This window comes from Schistocerca serialis, chromosome 9 (genome assembly GCF_023864345.2).
Source record: "Schistocerca serialis cubense isolate TAMUIC-IGC-003099 chromosome 9, iqSchSeri2.2, whole genome shotgun sequence".
In the NCBI taxonomy this organism is placed as follows: Eukaryota; Metazoa; Arthropoda; class Insecta; order Orthoptera; family Acrididae; genus Schistocerca; species Schistocerca serialis.
In genome coordinates, this window is record NC_064646.1 from 57859465 (window position 1) to 57885035 (window position 25571).

Genomic DNA, 25571 nt, shown 5'->3' on the forward strand with positions numbered 1-25571 from the left:
CTTCTTATGCCGGAAGTCTTCGGCCGCGAATGCTGATTATTTATCAAAATTTGGGCAGTGGCGGGGATCGGACCCGAGACCGAAGACGTTTTGATTATGAATCAAAGACACTACACCTAGACCACGGGTACCCTACAACTTAGAACTACTTAAACCTAACTAACCTAAGGCCGTCACACACATCCATGCCCGAGGCAGGATTCGGTCCACTTCGGCAAGGTGTTGGAATTCTCACGTCGGGTGTAGGTGCAGCAACGTGTCGCACGAAAATTTTGCGACCCGGTTGCCAAAAAACTCGGGGTCACCAACGTTGGATATCGGTAACGAACACGGTGTTCATGATGTGTAATGACTGTCGACGTTACCGATTCACATACATAATATTTATTTACACACATTATACGGACAGATACAACTTCAAACACTTGGCATCCCAGAACACACTGCCCAAGGTCCAGAGATACTGTTTTCGCAGCGATATTGTTGGGGACGGAAGTATACTACGCAGTCGCTAGATGGCAGTTGTGAACACTGTGTATTGTGAAATGAGAGTAGAGCTTGTTTGTTTTTAAGTAGAAAAAAAAAACCATGGACAAGATGGAAGGCGATAATAACGGACAAAAGATGGACAGCGTGATTTTTTGGAAGGCAGGAGTAAAAAATAGCAGGTATTCATAAACGTTTAACTATGGTGTGTAGTCAAGAAGCTCCTGCACAATATAGTTTACAATTAGATCGCTGTGTTGCGTTACGTTACTGGCTCTGGGAGCCGTAGCGTTCACTCCCATACCTCACTCAATAGTTAGAAAGGTTAATTTTAACTGATATGACGTAAGTGATGGGTGACGTATAGTAAAGTTTCGTTCATTAACATTCTTTTGTGTCTGAATTCTGATTTGATTGACAGCCATCATAGCAACGCTCATCTACATCTACATCTATGTATGTATTCTGCATGGTAGAGGATACCGACCACTATACCAGTTACCAGGATTTCTTCCCGTTCCATTCAGGTATGGAGTGCTGGAAGAATGATAATTTAAATGCATCCGTGCATGCTGTAATTAATCTAATTTACTCCCCGTGATCCCTGTATGAGCGATACGTATTGGGTTGCAGCATATTCCTTGAGTCATCATTGAAAGCCAGTTCTTGAAACTTTGTAAGTTATCTATCTCGAGATAGTTTCTATCTTCAAAAGTATGCCAGTTCCCTTTCTTCAGTGTCTCTGTGACACTCTACCAAGTGACAAACAAACCTGTGACTATTTGTGCTGCCTTTCTCTGTATACTTTCATTACCCCCCTTTTAGTCCATTTTGTTTGTGCCCCACACATTTTCAGAGCAGTACTCTAGAATGAGTTGCATGAGGGATTTATGAGCAACCCCTTTGTAGATTGATTCCGTTTCCTCATTATTCTACCAATAAACTGAAGTCTACGTGCTCTACCCACGACTGAGCCTGTGTGATCATTCCATTTCATATCTCTCAAAGTCTTACGCACAGGTATTTGTATGAGTTTGCATATTCCAAATGTGACTCATTATATTCATAGGATACTAGGTTTTTTCGTCATGTGAGGTGCACAGTTCTACATTTCTGAACTTTTAAAGGAAGTTGCCAGTCTTTGCATTACTTTGAAATCTTAACAAGAGCCTACTGATTATTTGTACAGGTTCTTTGAGACAGTACTTCATTATAGATACCTATTCTACCTGCAAAACGTCTGAGGTTAATATTACTACTGTCCGCGAGGTCATTAATGTAGAACATGAACAGCAACGGTCCCAACATACGTCTCTGGGGCACACTCCAAGTTACTTCTACAACTGACATGACTCCCCATCCAAGCTAACATGCTGCATCCTCCCTACCAAATTACTTTCAATCCAGTCACAAATTTCACATGATAACCCACGCGATCGTACTTTCTCCAATAACCGTAGATGTGGTACTCAGTCAAATGCTTTACGGAAATCAAGGAATGCTGCACGTACCTGACTGCCTTGATCCGAATCTTTCATTATGTCACGTGAGAAAAAATGTTAGTTGGGTTTCACATGATCGATATTCTCGGAATCCAGGCTGGTTTAAATGGAGGAGGTGATTCTTTTCGAGATACTTCATTATGTTTGAATATGTTTTCATTGTGGATCACTTCTACCACCCTTCTTGTAGACAGGTGTGGTCTATGCTTTCTTACAAGTACTGGGCAAGATTTTTTGTTCGATGGATCTACGACGGATTTTAGTTAGGAGAGGGGCTAACTCATTCACAATTTCAGTATAGACTCTCATAGGGATTCCATTGGGCCCTGGAGCTTTCTTAAGTTTCAACGATTTCAGCTGTTTCTCAAAGCAACTGAATACTTATTTCACTCATCTTTTCAATGATATGAGAATTAAATTGGAACAGTTCTTGTAGATTTTGTTTTGTAAAGGAACATTTGAAAACGAAGTTAAGTAATTCAACTTTTGCTTTGCTACCCTCAATTTCACTTCCTGTCTCATTCGTGAGTGACTGGACAGTAACTTTGGTATCACTAACAGCCTTTACTTAAGGCCAGAATTTCTTTGGGTTTAGTGAAAGATCATTTGACAATATTCTACTACTCGACAGTAAGTGGTCATAAACAAAATTCAAATTCTTTTCTTTGCTTTATTTCAATAGCATTAGTATTGTGACGGAATACAGACGAAGCACTTGCTCCCAACTATGAGAGCCAAACGAAGAGTTTCGGCATATGGTATTTGGATCTGAGTGTGGGAAGTGGAAGGTGAGAGCCTGTTTAGCACCGGCTACACGTTTCGGTGCATGTAATGCCGCATGTATAAGATCTTATTTGCTCGCCAAGTATGCAAATATTAGTGTACCGGACTCGGCTAAAAGCTCATGGGTTTGAAACCATTTAGCGCATCTGGAAACCCGAAAGAATTTTATCACCTAATAACGTCATTCATCTTCTGTTTTGTCCAAATAAATAAGTGATATGTTTATACGAATGAAAATTATCATGTCCTGATTTTTACTCAAAGACTCTGTGTATTATGTGCAATATTTTAAAAAAAGCCTTGTTTTTGTTTTAAAATTGTATGGAAGCAATGAATATGCAGCACAACAGCTCTGCAACGGTGGACACAGCTTCTGCTCGTGCAAGAGGAATATTCAGCCACGTAATCAGGCAGGTTGCTCTGTTGCTACTCACCCGCCGACTTGTACGCTTCCTTGTAGGAGAGCAGTCCCCATGCCAACAGGGTTGTCGTGCTGGCCATTGTGAATCCGAACTTGACGAAGTCGCCAGCTGCAGCAGAAACAGAAATTCACCTTCAGACGAAAGCAGAAAAGGTTGGTATTTCAATTGGGATTAGCATAGGACGCCATATGTAACTTACTTTTTGAAGTCCCTACGTAATATGCGTGTTTCGTGGCTACAGCGAAATCAGCATTTACGACTCACCTAGCGGAATAAACCTGTATGCCAGATTGGGACTCGAACCCAGGACTTAATGTTCACAGAAAACTGTGTACCAGCACAACTATCGGAGCGCGTCTCACAGCCGAATCCACAGCTTCAGTTTGCAAGACTATGCGGCCAAATGACGCGACGGAGAACAGCTTGTAAACGTCACATACGGATAAGGCCGTAGACCTGTTCTGACTCGCCGACTGCTGTCTACAAGGCGAGCGATATATGATCACGGGACATGTGATCAGCATACCGCCAACCCCTCAAGCCGTTGCAGCCACTGGATGAATCCAGATGATGCCGCTGGTTCTTTTATCAAACAGCTCCTCATTTGCCCTCACGAGGGCGGTGGACCCCAATCAGTCCTCCCTACTCCGAAAAATCCGAGAAGGTATCTGGAATAGAACCTGGGTCAACCTTCCACACTGAAATCAGTGACGCTACCTGTATGGCTATGGAGGCTGTGAAGAGTAGCTTGCATCAAGACTAAGTTACATTTCTGAATTGGATCTTCAGCATATCACCTGATTGTTCGGCTTTGGTTTCTATTTATTTGACTTATTTATTTGAGCATTACTTTCACCTTACAAGACGTTCAGGCCTGTCTCCTACATCCAAATGAATCCAGATGGTGAGCTAACATTACAATACGCAAAGTACAGGAGCAGCACATTAGCTTTTTTGGAGACTGCAGTGCAGACTGGTGGTGGAAACTTGAACTGTGTACCAGGTTTACCATAGATGTATGACTGGTAAAGCTCTCCACAATAGTCCATCGCATGCCTGCCTCATCACTTCTGCATGACTACCGCAATCTACATCCACTTGGACATGTTTATTGGACTTAAACCTTTGTCCCATCTCCAAATGTTTTTATCTCCCACAGGTACACAAGCTTCATGGACTCTTCTTTGATGCATCTGGATGTGTCTTATTAGCTGATCTCTTTTTGTAATCAAATTGTAACATTATTCTCTTTTCTCCCCAGTTAGATTACTTATTACGTTAGTTACTCGATTTACCCATCTAATCTTCATAATTTTTCAGTAGCACAGTGTAAGGCTAAAAGCCAGGAAAATAGCTTCAGAAAATACTCCCAAGCACTTAAATTTATGTAAAACGTAACAATATTTCCCGTTTTCAGACGCACATTTTTGTTATTGCTAATCTCGGTTTTACATCCTTTCTATATCGACCATTATGGGGTATTTTGCTGCCCAAATCGCAAAATTTATGCACTACAAAAGTAGTCCTTATAAACTAATTTCATCTCCATCACTTGATAGAATTCGGGTGCATTCCATTACCCTTATTTGACTTTTGTTGGCGTTGGTGCTGTGCCCTAGATTAAATGGCGTGTCCATTCCATTCAACTGATATTTCGAGTCCAAGAAGACTTTTTTAAAAAAATTATTGTCTGCATATGGGGTATACATGCCCGAGATTATAGCCTCTATTTTTGAAATACACTGTGTACGGCATACAAGCATAGATCCGGAGAGATGAGGTATAAAATCAGACGTCTCAGACAGGATCGGCGGCAAGGGAGGGGGGGGGGGCTAAGGGTGCTATAGACCCCCCCCCCCCCCCAACCAATGGAATATCATATTACACTGGATAAAATGGCTTCAGAAATCAGCGAATATATTACTTCAACAGATTCAATCATTTTTTAATAATTATGTAGCAATATAGGCTGCAATGTATTTCAAACACATTTTAACAGAAGAATAAGAGCGGTATAATATGAGAAACTAAACCAATAAATATCATTTAACTTAAAATCGGCTCTTATTATTTATTAATATATACTGGATGTATAGTAATGTACGAATACCACTACAATAATCAAGAAAGCTAAATATTTGGGGTATGCCTACCAACACTTAAATTGCTGAGCCCAGACAAAAACTTCGAAATCTCCGGACATCTGGGTCAAATCGTATTATTTTCCTGGGTACACACATTCTGTAGACACGTTTTTACCCTAAACTCCAAAACAGTTACAAAAAACTACTTTAAGTAACACCAAATTTTACCAGTTTATCGTTGGAGTACCCCAAATATCCTCTCCTTTTGTTAAGCGATATTCCATTCCCGCAAACCCCCTCCCTCCCCCCCCCCTCCGCCAATAGCCTCCCCTTTGACCAACTTCTAGAACCGCCCCTGGTTTCAGAAGAATCATCCAGGCATGCACTCAAGCGGTTTAATGCGAAGGCGAAGCTTTTTTCGTCATTCCTGAACTTTATTCCGCTTTCCAAATTTTTCTTAGTTACCTTTACTGCTTGTCCAGTGTACAGACGGAACAAAGTGGGGGATACGTTACAACCCTGTGTCACTCGCCCCTCAACGACCACCTCCGTCTTGTCCTTCGATTCTTATAACTACAGTCTGGTTTCTGTAAAAATTGTAGATAACATTTCGCTCCCTGTGTTTTATCCCTGCAACCTTTAGAATTTCAGTGCACTCCAGTCAGCATAATCACAATTGCTTTCTGATTATAAAAGCCTCCTGAATACATCACAATGAGAGATCCGAAGGGGGGACGTCTTTACGTGCGGAATATTTTACCCAAGAGGTAGCCATCGTAATTAAATATACAGTTGAGCTGTTGTAGCTTCCCCTTGCATCCAGCCGTTTGCAGCACCATGCTGGTCAACGTTAAAGGCCAGACCAGTCAGTTTGTTACCCTTGTAGCTACTGAAAAGGCTGCTGCTCCTCTTCAGGGACAATATGTTAGCCTGGCCTCTCCATAGGTGCCTCCTCCGATGTGGCTGGACGGCTGTCTGTGCTGTTGAGACAACGAGCCACCCCAGATACGGTAATCAGTATTATATGCACAGCATATGAGTAGTACAAAGTAAAAACAATAATAGTAATAGTAACTGTGATTCGTCAGACGATGCCACAATGATGCACATCTACATTCCACGGATGCTGACGATTCTGTTGACAAACAAATGTTACTTAACAGCCAAGAGAATTTGGGATCGACAGAAAGAAGAGAGCCATTATCCAGGATATTTTATCAGGAACCACCTCAAATGTGGAATTCATTGGAGAAAATCTCAGACTTCTTCGAAATTCACACACGAGTCCGACAATGAGAAGAATTATCGCCACTCTTGTTCAGCATCGTACTCAAAAATGATACGAGAGAAAAGCAAATCAAAGTTATCCGAATTGGAAAAGAGAAAGGAAAAACAGTCACACCGGCAATAGAAATCTAAGAATTTTTAGCATATTGCAGCCCCGTCAGCAACTGTGAAAGACTAATATTTTGAAGGATCAGCCTCAGTTGCGCAAATTTTCTGGTTTTTCCCAGGATTCGGCTAAATTAATCTAGCCATCTTCAGAAGCATAAAATTACTATAACATGCCAGAGTAAGGCACAGTCAACATTAAAATTAAAACCTATAGTGCCGTGGTACCATGTCGAATTAAAACTACTTAACTGAAGTCCAGTCCCGGCATCTCTTCACCACGCGGTCGGTTGGCAGTGGGGCTGGGCTTCAGTTAAGTAGTTTTAATTCGACATGGTACCACGGCATTTTAGGTTTTAATTTTAATGTTGACTGTGCCTTACTCTGGCATGTTATAGTAATTTTATGCTTCTGAAGATGGCTAGATTAATTTAGCCGAAACTTGGTAAAGACCAGAAAATTTGCGCAACTGAGGCTGATCCTTCAAAATATTAAAATATTTGAAAAACAACAACGACGAAGCCAAACTTCATTGCCGGCAAAAAAAAAAAAAAAAAAAAAGTTGTACACCCTTTCAGAGGTTTGCAATTCACACGAGATTGTTGCGACAATGCATATGGAGTAAATGAAATGATAACATTTACAGATCAATAGAACATGCGGTTCTGAGGTACAGTACCAGGTATCGACCCGTACTAAAACACCCATATTAGTAGCACGTAGTGTGGCCTCCAAGGGTGGCAATGCAGTCGCTGACTACGGCATCCAGTCGATCGTACAGATGGCAGATAATGCCCTGGGATACGTCATGCCTCGTCTGCTCGACCTGTTCACATATTTCTGTGAGATCTGTTGGTAGACGAGTCGGACAAGTCACTTCTTATCCCATCATATCCCACACGTACTCGACTGGAGTCGAGTAAGCAGATCGTGTGGCCAGGGAAGTTGCCGGACGACTTGCAGAGCACGTTGAGTTTCACGGGAAGTGTGTGGGCGAGCATTATCCTGTTGGAACAACACATCACCTTCCTGTTGCAAGACCGGAAAAAGAACGGGTGTAACAATGTTCTGCACGTACCACGTACCGAGCGCTGGTTAGTGTCCCCTCCCCCCCCCCCCCGCCCCCCCAGGAACACCAAAGGTGAACGAGAATTGTGGCTTTCGCTTCCCGGACCATAAGGCCTGGGTGGGGCCAGTGAGTCTTGGATGAATGCACTCCACGAGATAGCGCTCATCAGGTCTACTTCGTACACGCAAACAACCGTAACTTGCGTGCAGGCAGAATCTGCTTTCATTGTTGAAAACAGTGGCGCGCCATTCCATCTTTCAGGTGATCCTCTGAAGGCACCAGTCAAGCCGTGCACGTCGATGCTGTAGCTTGAGAGCAAGAGGTGTGCGTGCCCGTGGTCTTTCTTACTTACATTTAAGGGCTTCCCCACGCTTCAGCGGTTGTCCTGTATTCCCATTCGCCAGCTTTCACAAGTATGGCAGTCTTCCTCTTTCAGATCTATCTTCCTCAACATCCCTATTACTCCCGTTCTCCGTTTTACTCTCGGCCGTCCACGCTTCCTCCTCCCTGGAGGCGACCACTCCAGGATTGCTTTTGGCCTTCGTTTTTGCTCCATTCGCCGTACATGGCCATGCCACTGAAGAGCTCTATTCTCAGTTCTTTGCACGACTGTTTGTTCCATTTTCATTATCTAATTTCCTTATTTCTTCTCCGCTCTGTCCTGGATATCTTGGCTGGCGTCCTTATTCCATCCACTTCTAGTGCCTGTACTCTGCTTCTCTGCCGCTCCCCCAGGGCTCATCTTTCTGCATCCTATGTTAGTGTACTTTCCACCACTGTTAGCAAAATCTTCTTCTTTGTTTCTTTTGATACTGCCCTGCTTCACAGAACTCCAGGTAGCATTTTAATTGCCCCTCTTGCCTTTTGGATCCTGCGCTCCACATCTGCTTCACAGCTTCCCCAAGTATTTAAACTCCTTTACAGCTTTAATAGTCCCTTGCGGCGGTACTGTTTTCTGCCGTCTCCCCCTACTACTAGATATTCTGTTTTGCTCAATTTATTCTAAGCTTGCCTCGTTCAAATGCTTCCATTATCTTTTTTGTTGTGAATTTGGCGTCTTCTCTAGTTTGTGCTATCAGTACCTTATCATTGGCACATAATTACGCATAGATAGTACCATTTCGGAATGGATTCCACCGTTCCAATATACAGTATACTGCACATATATTTTAAACAGGGTCGGAGACATACTGCAGTCTTGTCCAAGTCCTTTTGATGTTTGGTATGTCTCATTCAACTTTCTCCCTACTTTTAACTGCTGCATGCGATTGGTGGCGTATTCTTTGAATTAGGGATATCTGTTGTGCCTCTACACCTATATATTCCATCGCTTCCCATAGCCCATTGATGGGTACACAATCATACGCTTTTTCTGAATTCACTGTCCACCTGTTTAGTTCGGTGTAACGTGATCACCTCCCATGCAAGCGGACACGGGCTCGATTCTCGGTCGGGTTGGAGATTTTCTCCGCTCGAGAACTGGGTGTTGTGTTGTCGTCATCATTTCATCCTCATCATCGGCGCGCAAGTCGCCCAATGTGGCGTCGAATGAAATAAGACTTGCACTTGGCGACTGAACTTCCCTCGATGGGGACTCCCGGCCAACGTTGCCATACGCTCATTTCATTTCTAAATTCACAAATAGTAAGGTATTTCCTGTCCCTGTGAATACGCCTTCTCACTTATTTGTCTAATCCACACAATATCGTCCAATTGTAAAATCTGTGTGTTCTTCTCGCAACTATCCCTCAATCTCATTCTCCAACCGGTTTTCAAAACAGCGCCAAAAGCCATTGCACTAATTCCCCTACAATTATTTGGGTCCTTCTTGTTTTCTTTTTTGTAGATAGCGCCCATGTGTGATACACACCACTCTCTTGGTATTTCCTCTCCCTCCGTAATCTCAATGAACAATTTAGTATAACTCTCACCGTCTGAGGGGACGCTTATTTCCATAATTCCGTCACAACTCTTCCCTGTCCCTTGCCTTCTCATTGCTTGCCTTTTTCGCATTCCTCTAGTATAGGTTCTATCTTACCTGATGTTTTGTTTTTCCTATAGACTTCTATCACGTGGTCTATTCTTTTTTCTACCGGAAGTTCTTCAGAGTGCTTTTTTCACTGTCAAACAAATATAGGCTGTATAGTGGGTGCGAGACTGCTGGCCATTTTCATCTTCCTTGTCATTCTCCATGCCTCTGCCGATCTCCTGTATCAAAGCGAATGCTCCATTTTCTCGCCTACTCTTTGCCATTTCCCTTCCTTACACTTTGTTGTTTATTTCTTAGCTATCTTTTTATATACCTTGTACCTATTCCAGTTCCCGTCACTCCCAGAACTTAATCACATATGATCTAGTTTCTTCTTTCCTTAACCACCGTCCGCAGGTCGTGGTCGTGCGGTAGCGTTCTCGCTCCCCACGCCCGGGTTCCCAGGTTCGATTCCCGGCGGGGTCAGGGATTTTCTCTGCCTCGTGATGACTGGGTGTTTTGTGCTGTCCTTAGGTTAGTTAGGTTTAAGTAGTTCTAAGTTCTAGGGGACTGATGACCATAGAAGTTAAGTCCCATAGTGCTCAGAGCCATTTGAACCATTTGAACCTTAACCACCTCCAACAACTCCGTGGTCATCCATTCAGTTCTTACTCTTCTCTCCCTTTCCCGTCCTAAAGCCCCCTCCGCCGCTTACTTAATTGACTATTTCAGGAAACTGTATAGCTCATTACCACTCCAGTGCTCCTTCACTGCACAAAGTCTTAGATTTAAAATTTGCCGATACAAACTTTTCACGCTTTCTTCTTGTAACAAATGTATCCTATACTTCGGATCCTCCGTAGTTATGTGTCAAGAATTCTCCTCTTTCTCCTTCTGTTACTTCTCGGTCTTAATCAAAAAAATAATTTCTAAAATGATTATAAAATGATTTGAGCCACTCTCCATTCTATCATTACATCTTGCACCTTAATTACCCGTCGCCTATGCACTATTACATAGTCTATAACTGATTTTAGGTCCCTTGATGGACTGGTCCAGGTGTACTTAGGTATTTCTTTATGCTGGAACTGCCCATTCATAACACTACACTTCTGAACCTTACAGAAATTAATCAGCCTCCTTCCATTATCGCTTTCTACATTCTCTCCCCACGGTCCTACAACGTCTCATCATTTCGTCTTTTTCCAATTCGCCTATTTAAGTCCCCCATTATTAACAATTCACGTCCATCTGGACATTCGTCATCGCTTCTTGTAAGAAAACCCTCTTTTCTCGTCAGGAGCATAAGGCCATACTCCCCAATTAATTCCAGTTCTGTTCCATTAATTCTTATTGTTGCACTTATTATCCATTCATTCACTTCTTCCCAATTAATTATTTCTTGTTTCCGTTTTCTTTTGATAAGAACTGCTACTCCTGATTTTGCTCTTTCAGTTATTTTCACTCCACTCCGATACCCAATATAGTCTCTAATTAGTTGTTGTCCAGATCCTTTCATTTTCACTTCTGTCACTACCAGCATATCCATTTTCAGTACTTCCATTTCTTTAAATATATTCTCAATTTACCTGCTAACCCCTGTGCATTCCAAGTTCCACAAATCAGAGTCCTTGTTCTTAACCGAAGTCCATGCCTTATGATACGTCCGGATTTTTTTATGTTGTTTGGGAAACATAACAAAACCTGTTTTTATCGGGTTGGTTCAAATTCAAGTGGCTCTGAGCATTATGGGACTTAACATCTGAGGTCATCAGCTCCCTAGAACTTAGAACTACTTAAACCTAACTAACCTAAGGACATCACACACATCCATGCCCGGGGCAGGATTCGAACCTGCTACCGTAGCGGTTGTGCGGTTCCAGACTGTAGCGCCTAGAACCGCTGACGTTTTCCCATTCGTGCACCCAGGTTCGTCGTTGAGTACACCATCGCAGACACTCCTGTCTGTGATGCAGCGTCAAGGGTAACCGCAGCCGCGGTCTCCGAGCCGATAATCCATGCTGCAGAAAACGTCGTCTAACTGTTCGTGCAGATGGTTGTTGTCTTGCAAACGTCCCCATCTGTTGACTCAGGGATAGAGACGTGGCTGCACGATCCGTTACAGCCATTCGTATAAAATACCTGTCATCTCGACTGCTAGTGATACGGGGCCGTTGGGATCCAGCACGGCGTTCCGTATTACCTTCCTGAACCCACCGATTCCATATTCTGCTAACAGTCATTGGATCTCGACCAACGCGAGCAGCAGTGTCGCGATACGATAAACCGCAATCGCGATAGGCTACAATCCGACCTATATCAAAGCCAGAAACGTGATGGTACGCACTTCTCCTCCTTACACGAGGCATCGCAACCACGTTTCACCAGGCAACGCCGGTCAACTGCTGTTTGTGTATGAGAAACCGGTTGGAAACTTTCCTCATGTCAGTACGTTGTAGGTGTCGCCACCCGCTCCAACCTTGTGTGAATGCTCTGAAAAGCTAATCATTTGCATATCACAGCATCTTCTTCCTGTCGGTTAAATTTCGAGTCTGTTGCAGGTCATCTTCTTGGTGCAGCAATTTTAATGGCCAGTAGTGTACTATCCCTCAGGTAGTATATGCCGTCATCGGATCAAAATCGACGTCGTCTATTCAGGTGCACTACTTTTTTCCCAGCAGTTTAGCGCTACATAAGCTGCATGAAATCTCCTGTAAAGCGGGAGTCCAAAATTTCTATGAAAAGACTCGGTAAATGGACACCAAATCAACAGGAAAACTCCCACTGAAAAAACAGTACGGAAATATCTCACAGCTCATTCACTTCAAGTACTTAGGAGAAACTATCGAACCCAAGGCACTGAAGACAATCTCCAACACAGAATGAATATTCAAACTGCAAAAGGCTTACAGACTGACATGGAATCACTTTAACACCTCCCCTTTTACGGTGCAGAAACCTCAGTAATTAGAGTGACGACAAAAATTCATGATATAGAGAAACAAGAACGAAAAGTTCTTAGAAAAAACTATGGTGCTGTTGTCCGAGAGCCGGCCGCGGTGGTCTCGCGGTTCTAGGCGCGCAGTCCGGAACCGTGCGACTGCTACGGTCGCAGGTTCGAATCCTGCCTCGGGCATGGATGTGTGTGATGTCCTTAGGTTAGTTAGGTTTAAGTAGTTCTAAGTTCTAGGGGACTGATGACCACAGCAGTTGAGTCCCATAGTGCTCAGAGCCATTTGAACCATTTTTTGTTGTCCGAGACGGAACTTGGATCAGACGATCTACAAAGGGACTTAACGGAGACACGGACATCATAGATAAATTCAGGATAAGACCCTACAGTTCTATGGACACCTATGTAGGATGGACGAAAACAAACTAAGAACATTTTTAACATCATTAATGGAAACAAATTAAAGACATGTTGGATGAAAGAAACACAAGAATACTTGCAACCATCGAAAATTTCAGGAGAAGGAATCGCGGACAGAAAACAGTTCAGATGTAACATCAAAAACAAGAAACTTGAACAAGTCTCAACGAAAGAAACAACAGGAGAAAAGTGGACAGACCAAAGGAAGAAAAATCGCAGTGAATTAATGAAGAAGTTTGGGGAAGAAAACGAAATGAAGCTGTGACTGACTCAAGTTCACATGTTCTGCTACAATTGAATAACCGAGAATAACAACAACAACAACAATAATAATAATAATATAACAGAAAACCATAATTATATGCATACTATGAGAGCAGTGCGTAATAATAAAAATAATAATAACCCAGATATTCACATGAAGCGTACAGAAATGACAAGCTGAAGGATTTCACGTAAGAGTTTTCTACAGGTTATGCAGTTGGAACTGTTTTTGAAAAAGATTGCTCTGGAAAGTCACAGACTTGAACATACTGCTGGAGATAGCTTTGGCAGGAGGAAAGAATTTGCTGGAAACCTTTGGAGTCGGATGAGAAATTGATGGACCTGCTTGATTAACTACATAGTTAGGTAAAGCAGTATCTGATGTTGGAGGGGAACGCGCTGTATTCACATGTACCTGTGTAATGATATGTGACTTTGCAGTTTAACTTTCTTTAAATTTTTCTTCATTTTCTCCCTTTTGTTTTGTTTCTCTACGTAAGAAATTTTATATTGTAATTGGAAATATAACAACTACACAGTTATTACGTACTATGTACAGTACTCGCGGTCTGCTGTAGATGTCCAGAGGGCAATCCTAAAGGCATTGAAATACGTGCTTTATTACAATAAAAATAAAAATCTTTATTCAGATACGATTTGATTTAGCTGTCTAACGAAGACCCTTTATGCTGAAGAACGGATGTATGTTTTAGCCACGATGCTGAATTTTAATCGTGGGTCAATTTCAGACAACTCAGTTATAACGGCTACGCCCGTGGTACGTGAGAAAGGCAAGCCACGACCCGGGTGTTAACAAAAAATCCATGCCACTCCTGTCTGTTATTCAAGGTTGCCAGCGAGATTTCTCATTTTTAACACGGCACCTAACAGACACTGAGTCATTCTCCATTAGCGAAAGCTCTTAGTTAGTCGTCACTCTAGCGGCTGGCTCTGTGGAATATAAGAACTGAGTAACAGTCAGGACAGGCAGAACCAGCAACCACGCAAAAATCTAATCTTTAGAGTTGAAATACTTTCTAAACGTGTTTCACATTTGCTTCATGTATCATGATGACTCGCGTTTACACATAAATGGTCCAAATACAAGAAAAATTGTGAGCAGTTGCCACCAGATATGATAGAAGACGCCCGTAGTTTGAACTACTCGTGTGTTCTCTCCGACCCATCAACTGTCAACTTACAGTTGATGGTTGGAGAGATGACATCACTGTTACAGGTAGTTTGCGTTACCGGTTATGTTGGCCACTGATGCATCGTGTATATGGATCATGATAATCCCTTCAGCGTCAACTAAGGCCTAATGATGGTGCATCAAAGCGCCGAAACTGGTAGCTACACAATAAATGACATCGTAAGGACGGCTGTAAGCGTTTCATTTTCTTACAATAAAAACAATTACGCCTGGACCCAGAATAGAACTCTCGACCTCCTACTTGCTAACCCAATATGCTGCCCAGTGGAACGCCGGCCGCTGTGGCCGAGAGGTTCTAGGCGCTTCAGTCCGGAACCGCACTGCTGCTACGGTCAGAGGTTCGAATCCGGCCTCGGGCATGGATGTGTGTGATGTCCTTAGGTCAGTGAGGTTTAAGTAGTTCTATGTCTAGGGGCCTGATGACCTCAGGACCGCTGTCAGATGCGAGTGCCTCAGAAACCTGTCCAGTCGAGCTAATGGAGAGCCATAATGAGACTCCTTTCAATCCCAGTCAGGAGCAGATAACGCTGTCTCACACGAGTACGCTGCATCTGCGTGTTCTTCACAGTGATCACTGTTCACACCCTTATAAGCCACAGCCCTGCCGCGCCCTCCCTCTCCCACTCCTTCCCCAGCGCCACCTTAAACGCCTTTTCCCCAGTGCCCCGAGCACTTTCATATTTGTCATCTGTCAGTTTTCGCTATGAATTGCGATGTACACTGTACACAAATCTTGCAAATAGTGTCCCTAGCGACCCTCCTAGCACTGGGGCCCAGGTGCTGGCTGTGCCACTTGAGACTTAAAACGTCCTTGAAAAGGAGGAGCTTCCATGTTTGGTACATCAGAGATTGCAGCATCACTCGCTGTCTTCATACGTCACGAGGAAGGCGCAGCTTACTTGCATACATAGTTGATGACAGAAAACAATGACAGAAAAAGAAAAGCAGAAATTACCTGAACCATGTGTGTTTTCAGAATGTAGTAAGCATTAATACGAGGCTAAGTCAATTATTATCCGCAAAGTAGTTATAAAATTTGTGATAACGTAGATTTTCCCGGCGTATCAAATACTTATGATTTTCACGGGTTTGCAGCCGGGTTCCATCGTCTTGACGACAACACGATATTTCGGCGGACTATCTGGCCGCCATCTTCAGGTGAGATTGAGTGCACAATCACGCCAGAACTGAAGAGACCTCTTTTTTTTCTTTATTGTTATTTTCAAACCCATACAAACAGGCAGGCTGTCAGCAGCATGTTACGCCGCTCTTCAGCCATAGAGTAGATAAATAAACAACAGAAAGAATACACATAAGGGACGTAACAGTGGGTAATAAAACAGTAGACACATAAAGACAAACACGGAGCTGTTCACACTCGACGATAATCCACACTACAAACTGTTGACACGACGCACAAACACTGAAGATGGCGATGGCACAGGTGAACGATGGAGTGCGACGGTGAACACTGAACACTAAACACGACGGCACACACGAGACACAGATGGCGATGATCTCCGGCGCGCGAATGTCCACGTAGCGTGTGCGAGTCCGGGGACCTGCCAAGAGGGGAGGAAGGGTGAAGGGGGGGAGAGGGGAGAACAAAGATGCCAATGGCTCAGGAGATGGGGGGAGAAGTAGAGGGACAAGGGTGGGGAAGCCCGGGGAGGAGTGGGGAGAAATGGAGGAGGAAGGGAAGAGGGAGAGAAGGGAGAGAGGGTGCCCAAAGGAGTAAACACAGGAAGAGGGAGGGAGGATCAAAGTTGGTAGGAGGGGTAGATGGAGGGGAGGAGGGCATCATCAGGGAGAGGGAGCTGGCGGAAGCCACCTTGGGAGAGGGTAAGGAGGGTGGAGAGATGGAGACCGGGTGGGACGTGGGAATACAGGTGCGGCAGTGGGCGGTGGTGGGAGAGGATGGGGGAGACAAGCGGGTGAGGTGGATCGAGTTTTCGGGAGGTGTACAGGATCTGTATCCATTTAAGGAAAAGGAGGAGGTGGGGGAATGGAATGAGGTCGTACAGAATCCATGTGGGGGAGGGGAGATGGATGTGATAGGCGAGGCAGAGAGCATCGCGTTCGAGGATCTGAAGGGATTTGTAAAAGGTAGGGGGGGTGGAGATCCAGGCAGGATGGGCGTAACAGAGGATAGGGCGGATGAGGGATTTATAGGTGTGGAGTACGGTGGAGGGGTCCAGACCCCACGTACGGCCAGAAAGGAGCTCGAGGAGACGGAGTCGGGAGCGTGCCTTGACTTGGATTGTCCGGAGATGGGGGGCCCAGGAGAGGCGACGGTCGAGGGTGACGCCAAGGTACTTAAGGGTGAGGGTGAGGGTGATAGGACGGCCATAGATGGTGAGATAGAAATCAAGGAGGTGGAAGGAAGGGGTGGTTTTGCCTACAATGATCACCTGGGTTTTGGAGGGATTGACCTTGAGCAACCACTGGTTGCACCAAGCGGTGAACCGGTCAAGATGGGATTGGAGAAGGTGTTGGGGACGCTGCAGGGTGGGGGTGAGGGCAAGGAAGGCGGTGTCTTCGGCAAACTGGAGAAGGTGGACGGGGAGTGACGGCGGCGGCATGTCCGCCGTATACAAAAGGTACAGAAGTGGGGAGACGACAGAGCCTTGGGGCACACCGGCGGAGGGTAAAAAGGTGTAGGAATCCGTGTTATGGATGGTGACGTAGGAAGAACGGTGGGAGAGAAAGAAGCCGATCAGACGGACGTAATTAATGGGAAGGGCGAAGGTTTGGAGCTTGAAGAGGAGACTGGAATGCCATACGCGGTCATAGGCACGTTCGAGGTCCAGGGAGAGGAAGATTGCGGAGCGACGGGAATTTAGCTGTTCGGAAAGGAGATGAGTGAGGCGGAGGAGAAGGTCATTGGAAGAGCAGGACGGTCAAAAGCCACACTGGGTAACGGGAAGGAGGCGGTGTTGGCGGAGATGCTAGTGGATGCGTCGGGTGAGGATGGATTCCAGGACCTTGCTGAAGACCGAGGTAAGGCTGATGGGACGGTAGGAGGAGACGGCGGACGGCGGTTTACCGGGTTTAAGGAACATCAGGATACGGGAGGTTTTCCACAGGTCGGGGTAGTAGCCGGTGGACAGGACTACATTGTAGAGCCTGGCCAGGATGGAGAGGAAAGAGACAGGAGCTTCACGAAGGTGGCGGTAGGTGACATGATCGTGACCAGGAGCGGTGTTGGGTTTTATGTGGAGTGTAGCAATGAGATCCTGTGTAGTGATGGGGGCATTGAGTTCCAAGAGACCTCAGATTCGGCGGCTCCTTTATACCGTGGGTACTGGCCGTCACGCGTGCGCGAGCAACGGAAGAGCTGCCCTCTGTGAGGCGAAGAATTGCAGCGGCGCCAGCGGTGAAAACTGTCAAAAGCGAGGAATCGCAAAATTAAAATGCAGCCGGTCGGAAACCAGACCGTTGTTGTTTTATCTGTGATAAAATAGGATTCCACGTCTTAGTTAAAGGAAAACCTTTATCTCTGTTAATAATATCATCAGACAGACGTATTTCAATTGATTCTTTCAATACACAATCCCAGTAACGGGAAGCCGAGGCAATAATTTGCGTCTCTTTAAACGCCATATTGTGCCTTGGGCAAAACTAGATCCCTTCTTGGATCGGTTAAAGATGATTTGGGACTGAGGAAGCATGGGGTATACAAGATTCCCTGTCACTGCGGGAAGGCCTACATAGGACAGGACAGACTATTCGTGCAGTTCAAGATCGATGTGTGGAACATCAACGGCATACACGGCTGCTCCAGCCGGAAAAATCAGCCGTTGCTGAACACTGTCTTAATGAAGGGCACAATATAGCGTTCACTATGCTGTCTGTAGTAGCTTACCAGCACTCCTATTTTTTTATTCATTATTAAACCTACTCCTGCATTACCCCTATTTGATTGTGTGTTTATAACCCTGTATTCACCTGACCAAAAGTCTTGCTCCTCCGGCCACCGAACTTCACTAATTCCCACTATATCTAACTTTAACCTATCCATTTCCCTTTTTAAATTTTCTAATCTACCTTCCCGGTTAAGCGATCTGACATTCCACGTTCCGATCCGTAGAATGCCAGTTTTCTTTTTCCTGATATATATAGCGTGTAATATATTCAATTAGCGAGTGTGGTAACGGTAGTGTCAGTAGAAACGGTACTAAAGTTACTAAGCAAGTGTGACAACGCCACTGTCACTAGAAATTGTTCCAAAGATACTAAACTAATGCATGTTGTAAGGGTAGCTTTCACAACTGTCAGTTTCCTTGTGTCGGACGAGCAGGAACGATGTAAATTTTATAGCCAGTAATATATTCAAGTAGCAAGTGTAACATAACGATTCTGCAAGCAGAAACTGTGCATGCATGTACGGCTATAGACAACAGGTATTGATACAATTCCTGCGTATCGAATCTTACCTTTATTCTTCTCTGCCTCACCGAAGCCCATATGTGGCGTGGGGATGTATCATCCGTGTACAGGAGTAACAATTTTGACACCAGCCGGATTGGCGCTCGGAAGTTTGTCGGAGGGAGACTACAGAATGCCATCACAGGTGAACATGGTGTGCGCAATCACGAGTCGGCGTGCGGAAAGTAGAGGCGGACATTAATTATTGTTGGTTCGTAGCAGTTTGGTATGAATAAATTTATTTTCCGAAGTATTACATATACAAATATGGTATGTGCATGGACAAAACCGTAAACTCAACACGTTTGCATTTTGCACTCCACAGATATTCTAAGATTGCCCCTCCGGTCACACGACAGATGTCCAAGCGGCAGTCAATTTCGTTCCATACTTTGTGTAGCAACATTGTGTCAGTGGTCATCACAGCAGCACTGATGATTTCTGTGAAGTGTTCCGGCGTTCTTGGCAGTGGGGTACGTAAACACGGTCCTTAATGTACCTACGCAAAGAAAATGTCGCAAGGCGTTAGCTCACGCAACCTGGAGGACCACAGGGAACAGAGCTACGTCACCTTCAACACAACGCCCAATCCAGCAATGCGGAAGTTCGCCTTTTAGGAAGCGACATACGTCGATGCTCTAATGAAGGGGTGTACATCTCGACATCTACATCCATACTCCGCAAGCCACCTGACGGTGTGTGGCGGAGGGTACTTTGAGTACCTCTATCGGTTCTCCCTTCTATTCCAGTCTCGTATTGTTCGTGGAAAGAAAGATTGTCGGTGTGGGCTCTAATCTCTCTGATTTTATCCTCATGGTCTCTTCGCGAGATATACGTGGGAGGGAGCAATATACTGCTTGACTCCTCGGTGAAGGTATGTTCTCGAAACTTCAACAAAAACCCGTACCGAGCTACTGAGCGTCTCTCCTGCAGAGCCTTCCACCGGAGTTTATCTGTCATCTCCGTAACGCTTTCGCGATTACTAAATGATCCTGTAACGAAGCGCGCTGCTCTCCGTTGCTGGAAGACGCAATTCTCGGAATCAGCAGTCAGTTGTGGAAATAACCACAAATGCACCATATCAAGCTAAGAGGAACCCGCCACAGCCTTTTCACAGAAGAAAAACGGCCCATACAGCTACAACTGTGAAACAGAAAACAAGAACATTCGGCGAATCTCGTTCACGTGCCGCAATTTCATGAAGATTTTAAGTGCCTCACACTCTTGGATTGTATAGATTAATCCTGCAAGATAAAGGGAAGGTTGCTTCATCGCCCGGCGAAATGTTCATCCTCAAATGCTTCCTGCCGAGGCCTACGAGAAAGACAGGCAGCGGCGCGTACATCACGAAAGTAGGCCAAGCTCGGTCGCTCAACCTCAGCAAACAAACTGCGTTTCTACACCTGCTAGCTCGTAACTGGTTGTGTATTTACAAACGAGAACTGCATCTCCTACTGGAATCCACTATTATGGAGTGGTATTGTTTAGTAGCCTCATAACGATAGGAAGTCCACATATGCCTACTAATAATTTGTTACCGCTGTACTGGGGTTCAATGAAATTAAAATCATACCAAAACGATTAACAGTTGCGTAAGGCACTATATCCTGTACGAAATGAAGACTGTTACGAAGAAGAGACTAAATGCTATAAAAAAGCCGTTATACGATTTTTGTCGAGAATTGATCTTAAATTTTGTTGTATGACTAGTAATCAGTCAGACTTGATAATAGCAGATTCCAGTAGAAGATGCAATTCTCGTTAGCACGTACACAGCCAGTTACGAGTTAACAGGTCTAGAAACGCATTTTGTCTGCGAGCGAGCGAGCTCCGGCCTACCTTCGTGACGTACGCACCGCGGCCTTTCTTTCTCGTAGGCCTCGCTTCCTGCAATATGATGCAAAACTGAAGGCGGCGGTCATGATCTCCAATTTTAACTGTGGCACGAGCTGCAGATGGTACCGCTTGAACCGTAACTGTCGAAACAAAATCTTGCGGAAAGTTTGCTGCGGTGTTCCAAGTTCGAGGCTTGGGCGGACCGCTGATTTTGTTGGACAGCGTACGAAACTGTCCCTCGGCCTCTCCACAGTTTCATCTGGCACACTTTCTCGACGGGTACTTTTCTATTTACAGAGAGAACCAGTGTCCCTAGACGCATTAAATGTAATGAAAGTTGCGAATATTGACAACCATCAGCTGTACAGGGTGGTCGGAAATTCCCGCTACAAGCTTCTAGGACATAACATTTTGAATAGGAACCCATGTCCAGAAACGTATCGTTTCGGTTCTATGACAGTTTCAATGCAGCGGATTATATCATCCACACCCACGTGAGGAATGTACTTAGGCGTGACCCAGTACAATTGTTGCAATCCATTTGAAAAGAATACTGACTCGTTCCGTTATTACTTACGTATTTGCATTACAACTTACACCTTATGGTTTACATTATTCGACAACAACAAGAACTCAACATCTACGAAACCAGCCGCAACGTGCCGATGCATTACAACAGCGGCTCGATGTGGCGACCATCAACGTTGTTACACACATTGTACCTCCGAAGCGAGTTCTGGTACACTCTCTCCATCCCACGTGGTGTCACTTCAATGTCTTGTGCAGCGGCCAGAACTCGTGACAGCGGATCTTCCTCTGTCTCTACAGGTGTCTCATAAATTAGGCTCTTCATACGACCCCACAATAAGGAGTCCATAGGGCATAAATTCGACGATCGTGGTGGCCACGCGTTTGGACCACCACGGCCTATCCATCTTTCACCACACCGTCTGTCGAGATGTCTCGGGACAGCCAGTGAAAAGTGAGGTGGTGCTCCATCATGCTGAAACCACATTTCCTGACGGACAGTTAATGGTACAGCTTCCAAAAACGTTGCCATTACGTGTCGTATGAAGTCTAAGTAAGCGGGACCCGTGAACTTGGATGAAAGGAGATATGCTCCAGTCACATGACCGTCCAGAATACCTGCCCACAGCTGGCCGGAATGGCCGAGCGGTTCTAGGCGCTACAGTCTGGAACCGCGCGACCGCTACGGTCACAGGTTCGAATCCTACCTCGGGCATGGATGTGTGTGATGTCCTTAGGTTAGGTAGGTCTAAGTAGTTCGAAGTTCTAGGGGACTGATGACCTCAAATGTTAAGTCCCATAGTGCTCAGAGCCAATACCTGCCCACACGTTAAATCCAAACCTGTCTTGCGTGGTTCAAAATGGCTCTGAGCTCTATGCGACTTAACTTCTAAGGTCATCAGTCGCCTAGAACTTAGAACTAATTAAACCTAACTAACCTAAGGACATCACACACATCCATGCCCGAGGCAGGATTCGAACCTGCGACTGTAGGAACATGCGTGGCATGAGGGCTTTCGTCCGTCCAGACATGGCTGTTTCGAGCATTCAGAACACAATCCCTTGTGAACCAACATTCATCTTTGAAGAGAACTCGACGTGGAAACAGAGGCGCGTCGATGCGACGGTGCAGGAACCGTGTGCAGAAGGCGACGCGTTGTGGAATGTCTGCTGAACCCATAGCGTGTACACTTTTAAAGTGGTACGAATTTAATTGCTGCTCATGCAGGACGTCCAAGACGGCACTGTGACTAACAGCCTTTGCACGCGCAATTGTTCGCGAACTCGTTGACGGGCTGCCTTCAGTGCGACGCTGTACACCTTCTTCTTCAAATTCGGGTAGTGCGGCGTCGCCGTGGAGCACCACAGTCCAGCCTCCTCACGGTGAAGGTACCCGTTTCTCGTAGCCGTTGTGTAACTTGGGCAAACAGTTTGTGCGATGGAGTGTGACGGTGTGGTGAATGTTCGTGATACAGCCGACAAGCAGATCTTCCGTTACCTCCAGCTTCGCCATACACAAGGAGCATGCCTGTGTATTCCACAAACGTGTACTGCACCATGTTTCCTCTATCGGTGATGCACAGGTATTGACTCGGTCTCACAGCAAAGCGGACGATATGTGACATCTGGGGATCGTTTGACGTAGTACACGTAATCGAGTATACCCTGCTGCATACCAGGACAGGGAACTCTGAGACGTTTCTCTTGCCCTAAGCAGACGTTGACGAGGCACACATCTGAATTGAAACTGTCGTAGATAGGAAACGATACGATTCCGGACATTGATCCCTATTCAAAATTTTATGTACTAACTACCCTCTACATGTCGTAGAAGTTTGTAACGGGAATTTCCGATCACGGTGTATAATGCAAAGCCGGCAGTGAAAATTTGTACCGGAGCGGGACTCGAACCCAGATTTCCCGCTTATGGCGAGCGGTCGCCTTACCATGCATTTCATAACGGCTGTGGTCGCCGCAGTGCCTGTTCCGTCGGACACGCATGCGTGTCCCTAAATTGTCGATAACAACGCATAATGCTCTGTTCACACTGCGGTTCTTTTCCGTAATTCCTTTTGATGAATGCTACACTGTTGTGACACACAAACATCTCGTATATTCCACCACACAAAAGCTCTTTTTCTTTCTTCGTCGCCACTTTGCCAAAGCACTGCGCCCGTAACGGCAACTGGTGGGCACAATGCAAATTAGGTGAGTTTACGGTTCTGTTCTTGCATCAAACATATCTGTACGTGGTACACTTTCGAAAAGACAGAGCTTTGGAAACGAATGACTCATCTGTGGTAACCCTATACTTTACGCAGCCTGGCCGAACCATAAAGCAACGGCTAACTTGAGTTGAGATGTGGAATCGTGTGAATGCTAATGTCATGTGAACGAACTTGTAGCGATGTTTTCTATGTACATAAAGTATAATAAATACAGTGTGTGCTATAAACTGTTCTGACCTGAAAAGGTCTTCCGCATCGTTGTGTGTGAGCTAGCGACTTACAAGGGGAGGCTACGACGTTCGGAACGCGTATTTACTTCAAACTTTGTACACTCGTAGTACTCCATTAGGACAACAAAATGTGTAAGCAGTAGCGCGTACTTCTCAAGCGTTATTGAGAAAATCGCAAGATAATTTCGGTCGTCAAATATATACCTGTGCGTGGCCGTTTTTACCAGGAAGCTTCGGCAGCTGAGTGGATGCCGGCACGGTAGCTCAGCGTGTTCGGTCAGAGAGCGGGTTGGCCTCTGTAATAAAAAACTGATTGGAAGGATCAACCACCGAACTTGAACAGGATTTCTTGCGACGTCCGCAACGACCAAACACAACGATCAATACCGAACAAAATGCCAAAAAAAAAAAGAAAGTTGTTAGCGTTCAAGCCCCGCAATCGCTGGATCGAGTCCTGTTCGTCAGTTTTTTTTATTTCTAACACAGTCATTTTCTTTACTATTTACATTGCAATTGATATAATGGGAAAAATACGTGTAATCGGATGAACTTTTATTAAATTTAGAATGTTATTTGGCAGTCTACAAATTTTTATTATCACAAATAATATAATATTCATAACTATCGTCTAGTAAACGATCAAACGCATAAAGTGATACTGGAAATGTATGCTTGTCCGTGTCTTCAAAACTGTTCGTATGTAATCGAAAAAGAACGAGAAATTTCTTCTCGCGAAGACGCTGTTAAAATACACTCGATACTGCATGATCAATTATCAGCGCAGATATTTCAGGGAATACTGCGTTATGCATGGTTAGCTTCCAAATTATCGGCTGAAAGAGAGGTTTTTGAAAATGTTGACGAGGTTTGTTTTTCCACGGAAAACCTCAAAAAACCTTGCGTATGCGGAAACAGCATTTATTCAATGCAGCTGGTGCCGTTTAACTTTATGTTTTCCTTGTTTTTACGAAAAATACCATCCTGCCATTGTACTCGTAAAGTCGAAATCGACGATTAATTGTACATCTTTCGAAAGCCGTCTGTGCAGGTCAAAACTTGGAGGTAACAAGTAGTTTCGGGCTCCTTCCAGGTATAAGGGTTTCCTCATACATTTTCAGTATAACTTTATGCGTTTGGTCGTTTGCTAGTCGATAGTTATGAATATTATATTATTTGTGATAACAAAAATTTGTAGACTGCCAAATAACATTGTAAACTTAATAACAGTTCATCCGATTACACGTATTTTTTCCATTATATCAATTGTAATGTAAATAGTAACGAAAATGACTGTGTTAAAAATAAAAAAAAGTTACGAACGGGACTCGATCCAGCGACCGAGGGGCTTGAACGCTACCAACTCGGCTGCTGCCGCTTCCTCGTAAAAGCGGCCACGCACGGGTATATATTTGGCGACCGAAATTATCTTGCGATTTTCTCAATAACGCTCGAAACGTACGCGCCACTGCTTACACATTTTGTTGTCCTAATGGAGTTACGAGTGTACGAAGTTTGAAGTAAATACGCGTTCCGAACGTCGTAACCTCCCCTTGTTAATTATTGTGGAGTAGTGAGAGTTGGAGTTTTATAGGGCAAGTTTTACGAGCACACTTAGGAACTTTATTGCCGTGTTACGTGGACATTGGGAGTCAAGCTACTCGCCAATGTTGTTCGGTGGGAAAGCAATAGAGAGGCAAGAGGAGATGCCCTTACACCACAAACGTGAAGCCACCCCGCCATATTGGAGTGTCCATAACATCTGGT

At 44.7% G+C, this 25571-nt stretch overlaps 1 protein-coding gene across 1 annotated transcript in view; it reads right to left on the reverse strand.

Annotated features, from left to right (window-relative positions):
* LOC126419153 (endoglucanase E-4-like) overlaps positions 1-25571 on the reverse strand; it is a 376809-nt gene that overhangs the window by 65763 nt on the left and 285475 nt on the right. The window contains exon 3 of the mRNA XM_050086264.1: positions 3206-3301. Within this exon, the coding sequence (XP_049942221.1) occupies positions 3206-3301 (96 nt within the window). The remainder of the gene's footprint in view (positions 1-3205; positions 3302-25571) is intronic.